Source organism: Carettochelys insculpta, chromosome 4 (assembly GCF_033958435.1).
Source record: "Carettochelys insculpta isolate YL-2023 chromosome 4, ASM3395843v1, whole genome shotgun sequence".
NCBI classification, from domain to species: Eukaryota; Metazoa; Chordata; order Testudines; family Carettochelyidae; genus Carettochelys; species Carettochelys insculpta.
In genome coordinates this window covers 43541156-43562972 of record NC_134140.1, presented here as the reverse complement: position 1 = coordinate 43562972, position 21817 = coordinate 43541156, and the positions used below count along the sequence as shown (strand labels likewise).

General features: G+C 41.1%; 1 protein-coding gene across 3 annotated transcripts in view; it reads right to left on the bottom strand.

Moving 5' to 3' along the window:
- UBE2K (ubiquitin conjugating enzyme E2 K) overlaps positions 1-21817 on the bottom strand; it is a 75067-nt gene that overhangs the window by 28375 nt on the left and 24875 nt on the right. The window contains exons 2-4 of one of the 3 annotated variants that reach the window (XM_074992642.1): positions 20874-20967; positions 18716-18799; positions 131-189 (exon numbers count right to left, since the gene is read on the bottom strand). In XM_074992642.1, coding sequence (XP_074848743.1) covers positions 131-189; positions 18716-18799; positions 20874-20967 — 237 coding nt within the window. Of the gene's footprint in view, positions 1-130; positions 190-1239; positions 1506-18715; positions 18800-20873; positions 20968-21817 lie in introns of those variants that run through there. The other 2 variants (XM_074992643.1, XM_074992644.1) reach the window with 2 other exon arrangements.

Here is a 21817-nt window from a genome sequence, read left to right as displayed (position 1 = left end):
GTTCCAGATGATAGAATGCCAGATATGAAAGAGTTTACTGTACAACAGAGGAAATGTACTGCACACTACACTCTAACACAACAGATAACATGACATTAAAAAAAGACATCCACAAAAATCTTTACAGTACCTTAGGAGGATTGAAGGGATATGTTTCTGGAATTTTTATCTCTAATTGATATCTCCCTCCTGCAAGAGCCAAAACACATTGAAAGATTATACTTATTTCAAGTGTGAATAAGCCAAGATATCAAAAGAAAGTGAAACAAAGGTGATGCTAAATTTACCTTATATGGATACTGACAAGATTTTAATTATATCCCCAAGACCTAGTGCGCAATATCGTCTAGCTTTTAAATGCACATACAGACTTACACACAAACATAAAAGCAGCAAACTGAAGTCATAATGCTACACTGTACACAAACCTACCCATTTCCAAGATATTAAATTTATTAATCTTCAATCTCCATTTCTCCTTATCAGAACACCTGTTTATGTTAAACAGACCTTCAATGTAAAAAAATCAGAAGTCCCCAAAAGATTGATACTAAAATAATAAATAGTATCCCATGGAATTATGCCTAGGAGTATGAAACACATACTGGAGAATTATCCCCTTTTCATTTTTAAGACTTGACATCCCAAGCTCTCTTGTAAAATTTTTAAATCAAAATTAGTTCAATTTAAGCTTAAGAGCTAAAGCATGTTCTACTGTGTAACCAAAAAAAGGCATCCACATAGCTTTTAAATTCTTCATTATGCTTTGAAAAGAATAATTCTTAACACTTCAGTTCACGAGGTACTATATACCAGAATTTCTGAACCAAGGATTCATGGTCTCAAAAGGGGTCTGCAAACAGGTTTCAGTGAGTCCAAGCAGGGGCAGCTTCAGACTCAGTGGAGCCCTACCCCTACCGCCCAGGGTGGAAGACAAAGCCTGAGTTTCACAGGGCCCAGGCAACTGCCCTGCTTGCCACCCCTTCATGCTGGCCCTGGCTTTTATATGCAGAAAAAAGTTGCTGTGGCACAGAGGAGCCATGGATATTTACTGCTTGGGGAGGAGGAGGGAGAAAAGCCCAGTAAGAAAAAGGTTGAGAACCCCTACTCTATCCTACTTAACCAGTTACTATGGCTACAATTCTGCAAATATGTGTGAGTCATCCCAATGAACTCTAAGCGAGCTATTTGACTTGTGCCCTTGTAGACTTATCTTGCTTTGATGCAGCACAAGCTTACCAGGAGGGTTTGTGTCAATGCACAATGCCGTGCACTATGGACAGGTATCCCAGTGTGCAACCTGCCACTGTTCAGCACACTGTCTTTTTGGTAGTTGGGGCAATACCTGGTGGGGCAGAAGTGAATCGCACAGTGGTGACTGAGAATGATGGCTCAGCTTCCCATAAATCAATGTTCTCCATACCATAATTTGCATCTATGTTTCAAGTTTCCATGAACCCATGCAGGACTTGGTGCTGTCCGCTGTCTCTGGCAGCAGCATGGGACCGTGGAGCCTACACAGCTCTGTATTATCATCATGAGCATGGCAAGCACAGGATGCATGATCCTCCACTATTTGTGGAGCTGCAAGAACCATCATAGAGAACAACGATTTTCAGGCAGTCAGTATGCTGTGGGACACAGTGAGAACTAATTCAAGGTTGTTGGCATTCACGGAGCAGCTGCAGATGGTGGACCCCTTCTGGTCCCAAAGAATCAAGTAGTGACTTGGTGGTCACATCATAATGCAGGCTCTGGATGATGAACAGTGGCTGCAGAACTGTGAAGATGCACAAGGCCACACCCTGAATCTGCATGTTGACCTTGTCCCAGACATCCAGCACAGGGACACCAAATAGAGTTGCACTCTCAGTGGAAAAGCGAGGGGCAATCACACTTTGGAAACTCACAATGCTAAATTGCCATCAGTCAGTGGGATATCATTCTAGAGTTGGAAAAGCCACAGTGGGGACTGCTATCATGGAAATGTGCAGGATCATTCATTGTCTCCTGCTACCAGGACTATCACATTGGCGATGTGCAGTGCATAGTAGGTGGATTTGCAGTTCTGAGTTTCCCAAACTGCAGTGGAGGAACAGGTGGCATGAACATCCCATTCTGACCTCAGACCACCTTGCAGAGTACATCAACAAAAGGGCTACTTTTCCATCATTATGCAAGTGCTGGTGGACCATTTGAGATGCTTTGCTGACATCAGTACTGGATGGTCAGAGAAGGTGCATGCTGCTCACATGTTTAAGAAAATGTACTGTTCAGAAAGCTACGGCAGCGATTTTCTGATTGCCAGACTGGCATTTCAACAATCACAGACAATGGTAACGTGGGGAGCCAGGCTACCCATTGCCCACCAGCTCATGAAGCCATACAGCCACTTCAACAGCAACCAGGAACAATTCTACTACATGCTTAGCAGGTGCAGAATGACAGCTGAATATGCTATTTATAGACAGAGAGTGCTGACAGTGTTTACTTATCAGATAGGATCTCAGTGCAAAAAAATACATCACTCGCAATAGCAGCATTTTGAGTCTTGCATATTACTTGTGACGAAGGAAAACTTGCAGCAGAAGTGGAGTGCAGATATGAAGCAGTCAGATACAAGGCCTATCAGATAACCTCAACAAGTAACTAAATGGCTTAGGGAGAGCTTTAACAAGCACTTTAACAGCAAGTGACTATAATGTGCAGTAGTATGGAGTTCAACCAGGGAAACAGTTCGGGAGTCTGTTGGAAATTGTACAGTACTTACTGCATATCAGTGTATATATCAATGACAGTTAGGGTTCTGTGTCTGTCAAAGAGGTTGCAGAAGTCACAGATTTGTTTGCTTGTGACCAGTCCATTATTTTTACCCATAACTCAACTACAGCATTAAGAACAACGGATCTGCTACTGTTGAGGAATTTGCAGTATATTTACATTTGCTGTACTGTTTGCTAATGATTCAATGGGTAATTAGTGTACAAGACCACTACTTCCATGTTTTGTAAGTGAACAAAGATGAATTACTTTCAAAACAAAATAGACTGCTGACTATTTTTTGAGGCTGTTTTCATTAATTTGAAAAATTTAAAAGAATATACATGATAACATTTAAAAGAATTAAGAGACTTAGGCTGTGTCTACACTGCCTCTCTACTTTGAAGGGAGGATAGTGAGTAGGGTGTTGGGAGTTTATTAATGAAGTGCTGCGCTGCATATGTAGCACTTCAGTAAGCAAATTCTCCCCCACGGCAACTTCAAAGTGTTAAATTTTGAAGCGCCAGCTTGCGTCTAGCCACAGCTCACTGTCCGGTACTTCAAACTACGCAGGGTACTTCAAAGTCCCTTTACTCCTCACAAGGGTGAACCATGGCTAGATGTAAGCCAGCACTTCAAAGTACAAAACTTTGACGTTGCTGCGGGGGGTGGGGGGTGGGGGGGGTGGAGGTTGCTTAATGAAGTGCTGCATATGCAGCACAGCACTTCATTAATAAACTCCCAACACCCTACTCACCATCCTCCCTTAGAAGTAGGGAGGTAGTGTAGACAAGCCCTTAATAAATTAACTGGAAGCAGGAATGCTGATGTCCATTGTAGCTAAATACACATGAACTGCAGCTCTTGGAGGTAAGCATACATGAAGCTCTGGTTATTCAAACTTTCACACAGTATGGAATGGTAAGGGTAGGCATGCTGGCCCTGAGGAATGCTGAAGGAATATGTAGGAAGGTGTTTATACTAAAGTTCTCCACGGACTGCAATGGTAGTTGAGCTTGGGACAGTTGAACTTGGCACAGTTGAACGTGGCAGTCACAAGTTTGCAGGATCTGCATTTGCATTATATCCCAACACGTCTCACTCTCCTTTTCCTGCACGTTCTTCTATACAGTCTGCAGTATTCACCCTCGGGGCCCTTTGTTCAAGGTTGACGCAGTACTGGTTTGAAGGATCTCACATAAACATGTCCCCTCATATCCTCTTTTCTCCTCATCTGGGTCAGTTGTTCCACCGGTTTGAAGGGCATTGCCCTCAAAGCTGCAATGGCCAAAGCTATAGACAAGAAAAATGACACCATTGTCAAGATAGTAGCAATGGAATATTAAATATTAAAATTCAGAACTCTCCCTCGCTGCCTTGAAGTATCTAAGAAAATGATGAGCATATGACACTTCTGCTTTGGAGTTCCTGAATCTTGGCGCCACGCTCAGCTGCGGGCACAGCGAGAGAAACAAAAATAGAACTGCTTATTGTGTGAAACTATGAATATAGGGCAATGGCACTGAATACTGGCACCATTTTCCACAGATGGTGGTACCGTAAGCTGATACCTCACTACTGAGAGTAACAAAGAGAGAGAGAACACAGCCGCTGAAAACATTTCCAAACTGCTGCCAGGCCCAAGTGCCACCAGCCTGTTTAAGTGGCCGACCAAATAACTGCAGCCTGCCATGGGAAAAAGTGTCCTACTGCAGAGGAAAAAACAAGGCTGCCATCCCTAGAAACTGTTGGGAGATGTTTGAAGAATACTCTATGAAGTTTTATCAAGATCTCTTAGGAGAATTTAAAGGTCTCCCTGTGTTTGCATCAACAAACTGCTTCACATGGCACCCTAACTCTAAAGGGAAATGAAAAGCAGAGAGCCACACTCTGTGGTGACACTATTGGTTCTAGTGCAGGTAAACTAATGAAAGCCTGAAATCTGCGTCCAGCTAACGTGAGGAGGCCAGATTGAGCATCGGCCTTGTAAACCCAGGGTTGTGGGTTCAATCCTTAAGGAGGCCATTTAGGGATCTGGGGCAAATAGATTTAAAAAAAAAGATTAAAAACAAATCCGTCAGGGATGGTGATTGCTCTTGCCCACAGAGCAGGGGACTGGCTCTATCACCACTCAGAGTCCCTTCCGGTTCTATGCGATAAGTATAAGTATGTATGTAGCCCTCTTTATTTACATACTTACCTGAGGTTCCTTCCTCTGCATCAGGCTTGCTCATGCTCAACTGGCAGAACTATGGCAGAGTCAAATAAGTCCTGTCTTGCTGCACAGCCAGATCCTCCAGTAGCCTGTCCCCCATAGTTCTTTCTCATCCCCCTCCTCCTCCTCCTCACTGTTCATGGAAAGAGCTTGTGACTCAGGCTTCTCGGAGGTATGCATGAAGTCATATGGGGTCTCCACCACATATGACATGCAACTCTTTGCAACAGCATCAGGTCTGTGGATGAGAGTCCAAACGACTGCTGGCCTCTCTGGCCTTACGATATCCCTGCTGCGGTTCCTTGGTTTTCCTTTGTACTGCTGCTGGTTCCTGTTGTGCTCCTTCTCCTGCATCCCCCAAAATAATCTGCTTGTGGATATCAATATTTCTATAGCTAGTTAAGTGTTGCACAGTCTTCTCCCCACAGGTCCTGGAGATCCAATTTCTCCTGTCTAGTCTGGACAGGAGAGCATCTGAATCATGTAGCCATATAATCAGCTGGACATTTGCACACAACAATGGATTACCATTAGCTGGACTCCCTCGCCTGGGTATTTAGAAAAATCTGCAGATATTTTAAAGGGGTGGTTAATGGTCTATGTGACACCTGACCACTGGAGCTCATAACCATGACTAAAGAAATAATGAGACATAGCTACTGAAAAACTATTATGATTAGTACTTGCACTATTAGCACTGAGACCTTCATATATCGACCAGGGTTGTACACTGCTCGGGGAGGTGATGTTAGTATGCTGGCAAAATGGGGTACTTACATGGATCAGAGAAAGATTACAGAACAGACATGCATCTCTATGTCAATGCAAATCAACTTTTTAGATCAGAGGCGGCTTTAGACATCTAAGATCTTTCTATAAGAGAGTGCCCTGCCAGAAATGTTTCTACAAGCATTCACTATTTCAGAATTATACCACCTTTCTCTAATATTTCCTTTGGGAGGAGTTAAGCATTTCTTCTCCCAAGGATACGATTAGTAACATTTATAATCCTCTATCAATATTTCTGTACTTCCAGGTGATATCAACTTATTTACATTCTCTTTCTATTTGCAGTTTCTAGAGCAGTGCTTGCCTGGCAGTAATTTCATGGACCGCAGCACTGCAAGAGATTAATAGAATCTATATAACAAGTTACACTGGATTCTTACCAGGTTGCAGACCAAAGCACTGTTCCTGTTAGACAATATTCTCTCTAATTTCATTCATCATCATCTACTTGGAAGCCAAAAGTTTTTCCTCCCATTTATCCTTACCATTAACCTGGTAAGATTTTACAGTCTAGCTATAGTTCCTTCCCAGAGTTCAAGAGACATCTATATGACCTCCATAATGCAAATTACTCTGCACAAGCAGAGACTCATTCTATACAGACTTGGGGTCTGCTTGCATAGAGTAAGCTGCAGGATCAGAGTCTAAATCATTTATTCTATTCACTGTTTTTTCTGTGGGAAATCTACATTATTAAGAAATTACAGAGGCTGTCTGCCTGTTTCTTGTATTATTCAGTGTAAAAATATTCTCCGTTCTCAGAGATGTTACTGTCGTATTTTTGGCATTTTCTGCAAAGTGTTTTTCCAACTACAGAAATCCTCCGAAGAAAAAATTTAAATTCACTGACTGGAGTTATTTTATATGTAATAGAAAAGTTGGAATAAAAGCCTGTATTTCTTGTATTGTCATTATTAAGAAATTCACATGTATATTTTTTACTCCCAATCACAGAAAAGGGCTGAGAGAGTTCAGGTGAATTTTTGTCACCCATCTGAATTCAATACAAAAAAAATTCTATACTTCAGTCAACAGCTATAATTCAAATAAAAACACAAGCGAATATATTTAGGATTCAGGCATAATTCAGCAATGAATTCCTCCTACAGAACAAAGATGGCATAACACTATTCCTAACACTTTCCTGGCATAATCAGTACATTTATTTTAAAAAAACTAATATAGAAAGCGAGACAAACGTTGAAAATAGGAAAAGGTGTGAAATATGTAAACCCTGGGGAAGTGCACAGAAGCTAACAGACAAAAAGTAACTGATTGTTAAAAACCACAGGGCAAATTAGGCTACCGCAAGGAAACAACGTATTTAAAAACTGAAAATAGAAATAAGAAAGTGTGCATTGCCTGTCCCGACTATATATTCTTTGGAAAAAGGACAAAAGTTTTTATGCTTTTGTAAAGCACCTAGCACAGTGAAACCAGATGGAAGTTACTCTGAAACATCACCTCCTTTCAGAGGATACAGATCCTACTTAAAGATTTTAAGAAGTTCTGCTGACTCATTATCCCACCTGCAAAAGAGAGAGGCAGGAGTTGCTCAGAGAAGATCTAAGGAATAGTCTTACGCCTGAATAGATTTAAAATGAATTTAAGGTATATTCCTCCCCTCCCTTTTTTTTTGGGAGGGGTGAATGAAAACAAATTTCAGAAACACGTGAATTTGAACTCAAAATAGCATGTACACCAGGCGTGTCCAACCCGCGGCCCTGGACAGCTAGTAATGCGGCCCCACAAGATCGTAAACTTTTAACATTATTATGTGATTTATATATATTAACTATATTATATATTTTATATGCGGCCCAAGACAATTCCTCTTCACTCAGTGCGGCCCAGGCAAGCCAAAAGGTTGGACACCCATGATGTACACTAAGTTTGTAAGGAAGACTGTACAAAAGCAAAGAACACCACAGAGCTCCCTTCCCCACGCTTTATGAAAATTGTCTTATGAATATGAACATTCATAACTCAGAGATGCTTTGGGCAAAATATCTCATGTAACCTATCAATTTTAATGTTACAATCTGCTGCGGCTATACATCCTATATTGGTGTATCAAAACAAAAAAGGCACGCCAGCAGCATTTTAAAGACCAACCAAATAATTTATTAGGTGGTGAGCTTTCATGGGACAGACCCACTTCTTCAGACCACAGCCATACCAGAACAGACTCAATATTTAAGACACAGAGAACCAAAAATTTTTATCAAGGTAGACAAAGCAGAAAAAGTGTAATCCAGGCTGCCCCACAGAAGCTTTCCACCTAATAAATTATTTTGTTCCTCTTGAAAGTGCTAGTGGCCTGCCTTTTTGTTTTTTTTTATAGAGTATAGACTAACACGGCTATCTCTCTGTTACTATATTGGTGTATATCATTCTTGTATATGAAGTCAGAAATATGAATTTTAAGTCTGTTTATAAGTTTACATGTGCTGATAAGAGCCATTGCTGGGTTCCTCCCCATCTCCCTGGAAGCCTAATCAACTCAACGACTTGTAAACAGCCTTGCTTGTCCTGTAAATCTGAACTGTGGTTGGTCCTAGGAAAACATGAGACCGTACCACCAGATACTGGGTTCCATTTTGATCCAATGTTTTCCATGAGGCGTGGGGAATACCAAACAAAAGATTCCTCCTGTACTGGAAGAGAGTGTTTAAGCAATGGAAGCAGCCAGCCAGCCTTGAAAACTGCCTGACAGACCCTAAGACAGAGGTCTGCAACCTGCAGCTCTTTAATGATGTCTATGTGGCTCCTGATACTATAAATGCAAAGTAAACAAAAATCAAAAAACATGTTTTTAATAAACAGTGAATGTCTAAAAGCCCAAAAATAGAAAACATGTGATCGCAAAACATTGGATAACTCCTCCCCTGCCCCCAGCGTCCCTCAGAGAGAGAAAAGGTTCAGAAGTGAGAATCAGGAAGACAGTGGTATAAAACACAGGTACATGTGAGGAAATAGAATATATAAAAAGTTTGTGAAGGTCCTGCACTAAACATGTACCACATTAGAAATCACTGTGTGAGCTGTTCTTGAAATAGGGGTTACAAAAAGTACAGTTTGACATTATTTATTAAGGACCATCTCGTATGCATGTGCACTGCGGCTCTTGAATTACTGATTTTATTTTATTACCACCACCAAACTGGAAAAAATGCCTCCTCTTGATATTTTGAATGCCGATCTCTGTCCTAAAAGGATACTCACACTCTGAAAGACTGTCATCCCAATTCAACAGAACAGCGCTGGTTTGAAGCTTTTATCTGCCATGAGAATAGCTGTTTACGATAACAACTTCCATGTAACAAGTTTCTTAGAAAACTACAGTTAGCAATTTTGTTTGTTTTAATTCAGTAACATACTTTGATCTGGGTTTTCACTTGGAGCCATTTAATAAATCCTACTGTTTGCATTTAATAAAAACACTTTTGTTTACTATCAGGCCCAGTGTAAATGATTTGTTACCTGAGGGGGAAGAACACTGTACATCTCTCTCTTTCATTAACAAAAAGGGCTTTACTTTACTTTATGAAGTTTCACTGTGTAAAACTTTCACACATGAATTTATTTAGGGTTTTGATCCCTTTTGGGGATTGGTTTCCTGGACACCAAGCCCTAGAACTGCATCCTGACAGAGATAAGTGGTTCAGAGTCTGCATTGCTCTGTAGAGGAACAATTACCCCAACTCTATGCCTGATCTGGGGGAGACCAGGGGATCTGACCCAGCAGGATAGGGTGGTGGGGAGCCCTGGAGAACAAGAAGATGGAAGTCAGTGGCACAATCAGCACACTGAGGAACGATCCCAAGTGGACTTCTGTGACTGCACCCCATCACAAACACTATATAAAAAGAACAATAAAATGAAGGGTAAAGCAAAGCCACATTGCCAAAATACTGAAAAATGAGGGAGAGGGTAATGCTTGCCAAATTACACTTGCGTTTCTGTACCTGTTGTTCCTTTACACTGATCACAGGCTGTGAGGCAAAGGCAGACAAGAATTCTAGCACAGTAAGTTTACACATGAACAAAAAAGACGACGGAGTAGGGAGAGACAGCCAAGACACAAAAATAGAGGCCAAATTCATGCAAACCAATCAAAGGAGGCAGCCAAAAGCAAGAAACTGTAGAACTGCTAAGACGACTGTTGCTGGACTGTAAAATTCAAAAGCTTTTAATATTTTTACTGCTCCATACATTGGTCTGGATTTCAAATCAATACATAGATTGTGACAGATCCCCCGCTTCCTTTATGAAAAACGAGTTATGAATATAAATATGCATAACTCAGGCGTGCTTTGGACAAAATAGCTCTTCAACCTATCACTTTCAATGGTATAAACTGGGGGATCTATAAATCCTATTTTTGTGCATGTATCATTTTTGTAGTTGAAGTTATAAGTATTGTCTAAAAATTTGTGTTCAAGACCTCAACAGGTGTGGCTATCCTATAGCGAGAGTATGGCTTGTGAGAGGATAGCAGTATTTAGCCAACAAAGGGCCTTTAATCCACATATGAAAAACTTTGCCATCTACATTCAGACCAGTGAGTAGGCAATGGCTTATCGCCTAGAAAGGACAGGGACAGGTGATTTCACTAATGTGACAGTCTCCATTTTGGAGAATACTTTTACACAAAAATAATGCAGTTCCCTCTGCAGTGGAAAGGAATAAAGAGAGCCCTGGTGCTCCTCCATCTCTTGTCTTCAGCCTGCCTGGGAAATTGCCTGACTCATGCTATCAGAGAGAGAACTTTACAACAAACCAAAGACCCAAGTCAGGGTAAGATCATTCCTGACTTGAAGCTTTCCCCTGACATAAAAGCAGCTGGTTAGGGTAAGAATTCACAAGTAGATTCTTAGGGGAATAGAGTTAGCGATACATTTTCTCTTTTGTCTGATATGGAAACTCACTTTGATCTGCTTGTTCTTATCCATAACCATTTAAATCCTACTGTTTTGCTTAATAAAAATTCCTTTGTTTAGAATCAAGCCCAGTGTAAATGGTTATTACCTGAGGAAAGCAACCACTGTGCATATCTCACTTTCATTGATAAAGTGAGCTTACCTAATTAAGAGCTGTGCAAATCTTTTGCACAGAGACAGATGTATTTGTAGTTTTGATCCCTTCTGGTGGTTGATTTCATGAGTGCTGTGCCCTAGAACTGCATTCACCCAGAGTTGTGGTTAAATAATGTCAGCGTTGCTCTGCAGGGGGGAGGAAGCCCCAACTCTGTGCCTTGGCTGGAGAAAACCAGAGGATCTGGCTCAGTAGGACGTGGTGGAGAGCAAGAAGAAAGATGTCAGTGGAATCAGAACACTGGGGAACATCCCCCGGGGTTTTCTAGGACCACACCCCATCACAATACTATGGCAGACGTTACAAATCTAATTTAAAGGCATGATTTCATTTCCTCCAAGGAGAGAGAGTATCAAAACTTTGGCTAACATGATCTTGTTTCCTTGGAAATAAAGGATCCACCTGAAGTTTAACACCCAATATCTAAGTCAGTAGGGGACAATAAACTAATATTTATACATCACCATAGACATGCATGGCATATATAGACAAAATAAATGATAGGGTCCTGTTCCAAAGACCTTACAAGCTAAATTAACTTTAACACACATTTATCAAGATGAAGAGCAATTTTATTTGCTCACTATCTATTACTGTTAGATATATCTTGAAATACAATGGCCATACAAATGTGATTTACGTATTACCTCAATATTTCTTCTGCAACCGTTTTTATAAATTCTTACAGCGATGCTGAAAAACCTTGCTTTTTCTATTACACAGATGATAGGAAGTCCTACACACAAAACCCAGACCAAAGCTCAAGTCTAATGTTAAGATTTACTCTTCTCACTCACCTGATACAAAAACTCAATCTATACACTGTGAAATGAAATTACAATTATTTGGCTCACCAGTCTGTCACAAAAGAGATTTACAACAACAACAAAAACACATTAACACATCTCCCTGCGGACTATCACTTTAGAAGATTTTTAGAGTGTCATCTACTGAAAAGCAAGAGTGGATAAAAACTGAAGATTTTTTTTAATTAAGTTACTATTAAATTTCATCACAAACCTGCTACATACACACAGTCGCATAAAAATGAATAAAAGGCTCTAGATCAACCAGCCTAACCACCAGCTCTTCCTTCTTGAAAGTCCTAGGCTTTTAATGTCTGTTTCTCAGAAAACTAAATGGTAACGTGCAAAGACAGACAAGCTGGGTAGGATTGTTTTTGTTCTGTGTTTATGTGGTAGTGGACCTTTGCCAAGCATGGCAGAGAAGTAATTAAGACTATCTTAAAGACAGAGGCAATATACTGTATAGAAAAAGGACAGAAGCAGCATAGAAAAGAATAGTGGAGTGGAGTGGAGTGGAGTGGATTGGAAAGAAAACGGGAAGACATTTAGCAGACATGGCACTTCGTATAAACTCTCGCGTCTATCTGGGAATATTTTGAAGAAAGTCATTTTCTAAGTGAAAAAGGAAAATGTGTAAACTGTAAACAGTGAAAGAAAAAAACGCAGGGTCTAATTGCAAGAATGAAACATAAGAAAAACTGCTTACTGGGAGAAAATGATGTAGATAAAGATGTGGATTTGATTGAGTGGATCAACTGATTAGTACAGTGGAGGGAGGTAGTCTGTCGTGTCCGACGATGACGTCTTGAGCTTGCACAGGCTCATTGGTTGTGGACTCGCATGTGGCTGAGGAGTGCAAGCTTTGAACGGCATGGGCGTTCACAGTGGGGGCAAGGGAATTGTCCTGGCTCTGTTGGTGCGGCTGCTGCTGTTGCTTTCTTAACAAATAGTTTACTTTGCAGTGCATCATTCTTCAAGATTCTCTCTATGACTTTTAGTAGTAATGTGATTTCACATATAAATTCCCAAGCTATTTGCTATGTTATGTAATACTAACCAAGGTTTAGCTTAGCTTATGGCTTGTTTGATTAGTTAATTGGGTTTAGAATCTATCACTCGAGTATACAATACAGAAACTGTAGTAAGAGAAATTTACAGTTGTTAGTTGTCTGCTATTGTTTGATTTATAATATATGTCTCATTTTGGAACATCGTGACCATAGATCAAAGTGGTTTTGCCGTAAGTCCATCTTCTATTTTACTTCAGCTTAACTCAGCTTTTCCAAGGGAACCCCATTCCATACTTGCTTTCTTGTGACAGTGAATTCAGTGGCACTTATTCCAAAATTAAGTGCACTCCAAGCACAGTCCATCTTAGCTTATTTGATAATTTCATTTAAATCATTTATTTAAAGCAATCCACCCTATGAAAAGCAGAGCATATAGCATTAGACTGGATTTCCAGAGCTCTTGCTATCTGTTTTGTAATATGAAATGAAGCTGTCCTACCAATTCATAATGCGATCTTTTAATATTATGCAACGTATGTACACAGTTGAAAATGGACAATATTTGGGTATGAAACCTTTAAAAAAAGATGATGATGATAAAGGAAGCCAGTATCAAGCTAGTATAGCAAAATGGCCTATTGAGCACTTTTCTATAGAACGTATTTCCAGAAAATAAAACCAGACTCATTATCTGTAGCTCTGATACTGCTGACTTTGGCTTCAGCGCGAATACTTAGCTCTTCTGAAAAACAAGCCCAAAGTGTCAATTTGGTAGTCCACCAAGTAAGGGAGAAACAACTGGTAGTCAACTGCGAGAAGTTTGTTTTAAGTGGCTTACTCAGTATCACATATGAATTCGGTGACAGAGAAACCAGTTCTCCAGATTAAAACATTCAGCTGTTTTAACTGTGCAAAAACTCTCTTTCCTGCAGTCCTTTCCCTCAGGCCTGGGCTACACTAGCAGATTAATCTGAATTTAGGTGATTTAGGTCAATTTTCTAAGCAATTACTCCGCACTACAGGGTCCATTCTGCCAACTTTAATGGCTACTAAGCTCAACTTTTCTACTCCCACTCTTCACAGGAACACCACCAAAATCAACCTTGTATGGTTGACCATAGGGTAGAGCAGACAGAGCGTTATGAAATTTGGCATTTCAGGCCACCTAGACATGGACCACTCTGTCCATCAATCTCAACTCCACAGGAAACTGCCTGAGAACGTATGAATTTCATTTCCTGTTTGGCCAGCAAGGGAAACAGAGAAAGCAGCACACCTCAGTAGCACATCTGGTCATGAATTCCCACAGTTGCAGATGAGCCGCAGTGTGCAGGAGACCCAGGATGTTCTTCCGGGGGTGGGAGGCTAGAGAAGGGGTAATGAAGCTACGCTGGCAGAACAACAAAGCAGGAAAAGAAACGTAGATATCTCTGCCAAGATCTCACAGAGCATGGTGGAAAAAGGAAACAGAGATGCTTCGCAGTTCTGGATGAAAATAAAGGAGCTCAGACAGACATACCAGAAGATGAAGCCAATGGACACCCTGGGTCATGATCGCAAACATGCCGCTTCTATAAGCGGCTGCATGGGATTATGGGGGGCGGGGGCAACCATTGTCCCCAAACAGTCCATGAATACCTCCAGCAATTCCTCAGGCAGCCTATGGCAACAGCAAGGAAAATATGGAGGATGAAGAAGAGGATGATTATGATAATGGTCAGCAGGTGAACAGAGCAGCTGATCTAACATACAGACAGGAACGTTTTTTAACTTTGGATCTCATCCCCTCCTCCCAGTATGTTTCACAGCCACACCTTGATGGCAGGGAGGGCACTTCTGGTGAGTTCTCATATGGTACAAGTGGGTTAAGGCAACTGTGTGATCAGTGGTGGGTGCTGTACCTGCACAGCCTGGGGTCCCCAGACCAACTTGTTAATGTGTGAGGGGACAGTGCACTGATCCTTCCTGCACATCTCCATAAAGCATTCAGACAGGTATACTAATTCTTCTCACAAGGTTTTTGTGGAGGGCTGCCTTATTCCAACCTCCACAATAGGACAACCTTCCTGACCAAGCCACCAATAAATAATATGGCATCATTCCTTCATAGAGCATACTGACCAACCTTCTGCCCACAGACAAGCAGCATCTGTTCTTTATCAATATTTGTTATTCTAAGGAAGTTAGTATCACTCCTGACAACCTACAGGAAACAGGGGAAGGTGCATTAAGATACTATGATAATACAAGATGCTCCACAATACCTCCCCCCTACGCCCCCACAGGCTCCTGGGTGGAGAAAAATTTTCAATGTCCCAGAAAACGTGAGGGAGCACATGGCAACCACAAGACACCTGCCCCCACCCCTCCATCGCCACACACACAGCCATAAGAAAGAAAGCACAATCCGCTCTGCCGTGCCTTGTTCCCTCCCCAGGCTGCTGGGGAAAGGGAAACATTCACTATCCCAGCAAAGCAGGGAAGAGAAGAACACATTGACCATGGACCTAAAAGCACAAGAGGAACTGCAGTCGTGTTGTCTCCCCGCCACCCCACTTTCAGCATGCACAGCAGCAGAAACTGATTTTGGAATCAGACTTGAAAGCACCACTCAATCTGTGCCTTACCGTGGCTGGAAGCAAACCGAGTGAAGCAGGTCCCTTAAAAGCTCTGTAAAGTAACTGCTGCACAAGAGATGCTTAAAAGATGCCTACTGTGTGCCACAGAGACTCTTTTGTTAAATTCCTTTGTGTGTTGTAAAATTTTACTACAAATATATATCCCTAAGGTCTGGCTTGTTGATCACAGCAGCACACCCTCATCCCTTCCTCTCAATCAGCATCCCAGAATGCAGGGAAGGAAGTTAAAGGCAGCCTTGTATTCCAGCTGTTAGACTGGCACAGACCCAAAGGAGAAAATGAACATGGGAAGGTACGTTCCTAGAGCAGTGTTTACTAGACTATGTTCTGCAGAACATTGGCACTCCATAACTCCTCACAGGTGTGCTACAAGCATTTGGAAAAATAATTCAAAGTTTTACAATAAATAACCATTTTACAATAACATTAATAGAAAATACTGAAAATTTTATTTCTACTTCTCGCAAGAGTGGTAGTAGTCTGACAACAAGGGAAGGTTGACTAATATTGTGCTAGCCTCCCTTCTCTTTTAATCTTCTTCTCCTATTTATATGATGGCATAGCAACTAGCAATGACGTGCAGTGCATGCACGACATCAGTGTGGAGGCTACGCTGTCAGTCAGCTGCTACATGTCAGCTAACGTGCATGCATGGAGTGTAATGATTTACTGAATTTATTATTTCCCCCAGTTTGAGCAATGAGAGTAAATTAAATTTCTTTTAAAAATAAAAAAATTAAATGAAAATACCACTGGCTGAGGAAACAGTACCACCAACAAGTGAAGTAAATTGTCATAGGTGTTCTACATAAAAATTCTTGTTTGCTGTTCCATGGTATCAAAAAGTTTAGGAAACACTGTCCTAGAGTATGTGCAAGCTACCCACAGAAAAGGCAAAGCTGAATGCATGGAGGAGAGGAGGGCAGATCGAGACAATTGGAGAATGCTCAAAGAGCATGAAGTCCAGAACCAGGAGGAGATGTTGCAGCTGATGAGGCAGCAAACAGAGCTCCAAGAGGTGCCTGATACAGGAGCACAGAGCCCCACTGCAGATCATGATGAACCACATGCCCTCCTCACCATGTTCCATGCCTTCCCCTCAATCAGCATCCCAGAATGCAGGGAGGGAAGTTAAAGGTGGCCTTGCATTCCAGGGACTCTTCTCATATCAGAAGGCTGATACTCCCCCACCTGTAGTGGCAAAATGCTTTTTGCCCTTCTTTATCCACCTTCAAAGTCCCTGCTGTGAATTCCTTTACTGTCTCCTAAATAAAAAACGATTAAGCTCACATGAACAGTGTCTTCATTGCTTGTGTTATTTTAGAGATGGAAGGGGGATGTTAAAAGATTTACAGGCCAGCACACATCGTACACGGGGCACCTCCTTAGGAGCAACGGACATGACTGTCATGTCACTGCCTGGTCATTCATAAAGCAGTTTTTCAGACTCCCTCCTTAGCAGTGCCCCTCGATGCCCTCTTATTGCTCTGGTGTCTGGCTGTTCATAACCAGTGGCCAGGTGATGTGTCTTGGTCCTCCAACCTGGGATAAAATTTTCCCCTCAGTTTCCTATAAATTATGGACCACCACAAGGGAAATGTTGCTTTTGCTGAGGTCTAACCAAGTCAGGAGGCTCCTAAACCTGGCTTTTAAACATCCAAAAGCACATTCTACCACCATTCTGAACTTGCTTAGTCTGTCATTGAACTGCTCCTTACTGCAGTTCAAGCTGCCTGAGTGGATTCATGAGCCAAGGGAGCAAAAGGTAAGTAGGATCTCCCAGGATCTCTATTAGCGTTACTGCTCAAGTTATTATCCTGTAAATTAGTTCTTCGTAACTCTCAGCTGCTTTGCCTTTTAAGTTCTGCAGCTTGCTGTAAGATTGACTTCTGCAACTTTGTAATCTTTATAACTTTCAGTAAGTCACTTTGTTTTTAAGTTCTGTAATTTAAGCATAGCTACAATTAATGTATCAGTAGTCAACTGTAAGGTTTGTCCTTTGCCATCCTCAAAAGAGACTGAATTCATGCATCTTTATCAGCCACGCAAAACTGAACTTCAGAGATCGACCCTGAACCTGACTATTGTCGATCTTCACAGAAGTGAAGACAAGCCCTTAGTCTAAGCCTGCAATAAGGGAGAGCTGTGCCACGATAAGACAGAGGAGGCTGTCTGATGGGTGAGTGACAGTAAGGCTAAGAACCGCTGGAGTTAGGGGATGACTCAGAGCAATCAAGGAGACATGCTGCTCTACACAAACAAAAGATCCCAAAGAGGTCTTGGCATGTTTCTGAGCGACAGACCTGCAGAGGAAGGGCCCTCCATACATGACAGAAGCCAACCAGTTCCAACAAGAAGGAGAGCACATGTGGCAGAAACTATGATCGGCTTGTAAGACCGGGTCCATAACTGCAGACAGACACTCTGGGTTTACTATGCCTTGGCTATTTGATTTCTCTGCATTCTTTTGCCTGCCCAAGTGTGAGAGCGCCTGAAAGCAAAAGTGAGAGAGAGCACGCTCAATCCCCTTTAGTTTAACTACACAATGGCATTTAATAAAACCACAAGTGTAACCCTGAGGTGGTCTCTAGTGTGAATTAGTGTAATAATTGGCATTTCCACATCTCCAACAGTGATTTTTCTAGTCTGGGAAAAAAGTTCCATTCTGCAGATTTCTGAACAAGCCATTGCTCCTAAAGATGCATGTCATGCACCTTTCCTGAACATCCCACGTTTGATGTCCATGAAATGGCCTTTGTGATCCACCAGGGCCTGCAACACTGTGATGAAGTACGCCTTGTAGTTTGTGTACTCTGTGGCAAGATGGTCTGGGACAACATGGGGATGCGCATATCATCTACCACCCCACCACTCTTAGTGAACCCCATCACAGCAAAAGGCCATCCACTATGTACTGCACATTTCCAGAGTCACTGTCCTTCAGAGCAGAGGAGTATTAATTGCCTTGCCTCCCTGGATCACAGCAGCACCCACTTCAGAACTGCCCACTCCGAATTGACTGTCTACTGACCAGTACGTATCTGGCATTGCAAGCTCACACAGAGCTATTTCACTAGCTTCTGAACTTCCAGAGCAGGTCTCACTTTGGTATTGCACTGCTTCAGGGAGGGGGAAGCAATTCACGAAGTTTCATGAAAGTGGCCTTATGCATGCAGAAGTTTTGTATCCGGTGTTGATCATCCCATACGTGCAGAACAAATGCAGTCCTGCCAGTCAGTTATTGTTTCACTACACCAGAACTGGCGCTCTACTGTGTAAAAAGCATCAAATGCAGTCAGCATCTCCCCATTCCTCCTCTCCCGTGTTTCACATTCCTGTATGTCCATGTCCTCCTCAGAGTCTTCACCACTCTGAAGGCTGCTTAGGATCTGCACATACCGCAGCACAATGCAGGAGGTGCTGATAAGACTTGCCACAACAGTGTGAAGCTGGATGGGCTATGTGCTAGCCTTGCAATGGGATCTGCATGGATATGAAAAAAGGGCATGAAGAGACTTTGAGCCATTACTTTCCGAGAGGAACAGGGAGGAGAGAAGCGCACTATGGGAGGGCTGATGGCGCACACTGTGCACCACCCATGGCACTTTTCTGTCCCATGAGACACTGAGGTCTTAACCCACAATGCAAGAGGACAGAAGGAAATGTGGAATAGGTACCCACAACGCATTGCTGATAAAGTTGAAGCCGCCAACCCTAATGGGAACCCACTCCATTGACTTCGTCTGGCAATGTGGAGTGACACCCTTGACTTTACAAAAGCAGGTGATACAAAAATCAACCTAAACAAATTCAACCTTATTTCCTTGTGCAGACATACCCTCAGTCACTCCAAATTCTCGAACAAATGGGGGGTACAGATTCTACAGACCACAACCTCCCTCGTTAAGCAATCCTCATGGATTCCCTGATTACCATTCATTTTTTTTACACGGATACGGTAAGGTTCTCTAGAGGGAAAATAGTATATTACCATGTTTTTAAACACTGTCACAATGCGCACACACACAAGGAGGATGAATTTTGGCTGTACAGGCAATCTTAATTCTGCCATTTCCTGACTGCATATTTTTAACATATAAAACCTTAAGTTTAAAATAAATAAATTCCATTAAGTGAAATTATATTGACACCCATGGGAGTCACTGACAATGCTAGAACTTTTAGATCCACAGCATCATCTAGCATCTCTATATCATCAAGTAACAGCTTAACAGTTAGTAAAAATAGGCTGTTATCCTCCGTGGACCAATCACTCCAAGGGGATGAGATGTTTTGCCAGCTTTTTGCTTGAGGGAAGAGGAATGTTGGGACTCTGGTTACTCCTGCTCCCAATTAATGTAGCCAGTGCCAAAGCAGCATCTGCCAACTAGGAGAAGCAATCAGAGAACGTCCTCCTACACACTGGGTTAAAACATATTCAGAGATGGAACATTCTGAAACTTTTGCTGCCAGCCTCTAACTAGTCTGAACAGGATTTCTCAGAGACTTATAAATCTACTAACTTTAGGAATTTCACAGGTACAATAAAAAGTTTGTGCTCTGACTCCAGAATGACACTATCAAATTTCAAGTCCCTACTCCAAAACTTGGAGCTACCAGAGCTTCTCAATCAAGGTTTGTAACAATACTTTAACACTGGCAAAAAGGCTTGGTTTCTCGTAGACTCGCTTTTTTGGGAACAGCTGAACTGCTTTTGCTGGAACTTTTCCAGAGTTTAGCGTGAGCTAGACAATTGGCATAGAAAATTTTGGCCCATACTTTGGGACTTCTACATGAAAAGAGCTATGTAAATTACATCTGGAACAATTTTTTTTTAAATATTCTGGTCTGATAAACTCCATACTAGGTTGTGATTAATACCACAAAGAAACTGGAAAATAAGACATATGATTTTCAGGATAATTGCGAACACCCAATCTACTACTGAGGATCCCCTGACAGAAAATTAAATAGTGGGATCTATGGAAACCCAGGCAGGCCTCCAAATTTTCTCTAATGAAGAGGTGTACTTTCTTCCTTGTCGAAAAAATATAGAACACCCACTCATATTCAGAACACCCACACATGTTCTCTACAGGAGTTCTTCATAATACATGATGAACCATTTTGCTGTTCTCCACTGTAGATTTCTGCAAGCCTAGAGAACACATTTGCTTCCAGTCCCAGAGACAGTTACAAACTTATATACCCCAACAAGGTAACTACACCTTGGATCATGGAAGTAAACATCCTTCTTTCTATACCTTTTCAATTCTATTAAACAGCCCAAAATGCAACTCAGTCCTTGCAAGCTGCATAGTAAAGTCTGCTATACTACAGACTAAACAATTTTTTCATGGGATTATATGTAATTTCGACTAACACATTATCAAAGTTTAAATTTAAATATTTAATTTGAAACCACATAAAAATCAATAACTTGTTTCAAAAGACATTGCTGTTTATTCCTTATTACTTTGTGAATTAACCTTACAAAAAAAGCAACCCAAAACACAACTGGAAGCGCACAATTTCATACTCAAAAAATATTACTTGCCTTCATATGGTGTGTCCGGAGGTCCTGCTATTTCTCCTCTTAATTCTGTAAAATTCTCATCTACAAGATCTACTTTAATTTGATTTTTGCTCGTCTTAAAAATAAACAGAGAAAAGCGGTTATGAGTAAGATGCTTGATATACAGCTTCCCCAAAAATATTCAATTTTTAGAAGAGATTTCTAAAAACTACCCATTTCAGACAGCTATGCTCCATTTAGCTTTATTTAATTTAAAACACAACCTCATGCAGCATTACAGTTTTCCAAAGTGGTATTTACAGTGGTACTAACACAGACAAGGGTATTGAGGAATAATAAATGTATCTGAAACTACTTTTAATTGTTTCAATTGACTAAATAGAAAGTTGATAGTGACTCTTCAAATTGTCATTTATTCTAATTACCTTAAATAAGACAACAAAACTAGCCAGAATCAGAAATTTTAACTTGGTAGCTTTTAACAGAATACTTTCAAGTGACGTATTAAGCATAATGAACACCTTCACAGGAATATAGCAAAACCTCTCAAAGGTAGTGTACTGACCTATTTTTGAAACAATATTGTATCTTATACACTAATCTGAAAAATATGATCTCATCTTAACGAGTTTGTGTTTAGAAGCATTTTTTTCCATAAACTCTTAATCTAAGGCAACATTTAGTGGCTACTGGCTATTTGTCACCTTCTCCTTGATTTCATATTTCCCAAAACAAACTTGTTTAGACCAAGTTAATTTCCAATTTCTAATAGCATAGATACTGTACTATATGTTTTAATAAACAGGTCTATGAAAGAATTTAACCAAAATTACAAATTCCATTCACAATTTTCTATCACAGAGAAGCAAGAATTAAAAATATATATGTATTCCAAATTTTTTTTTAAAACTAGGCAAACCATCTACAGAAAGATATACACCTACATTATTCGAAGTGAAATAACG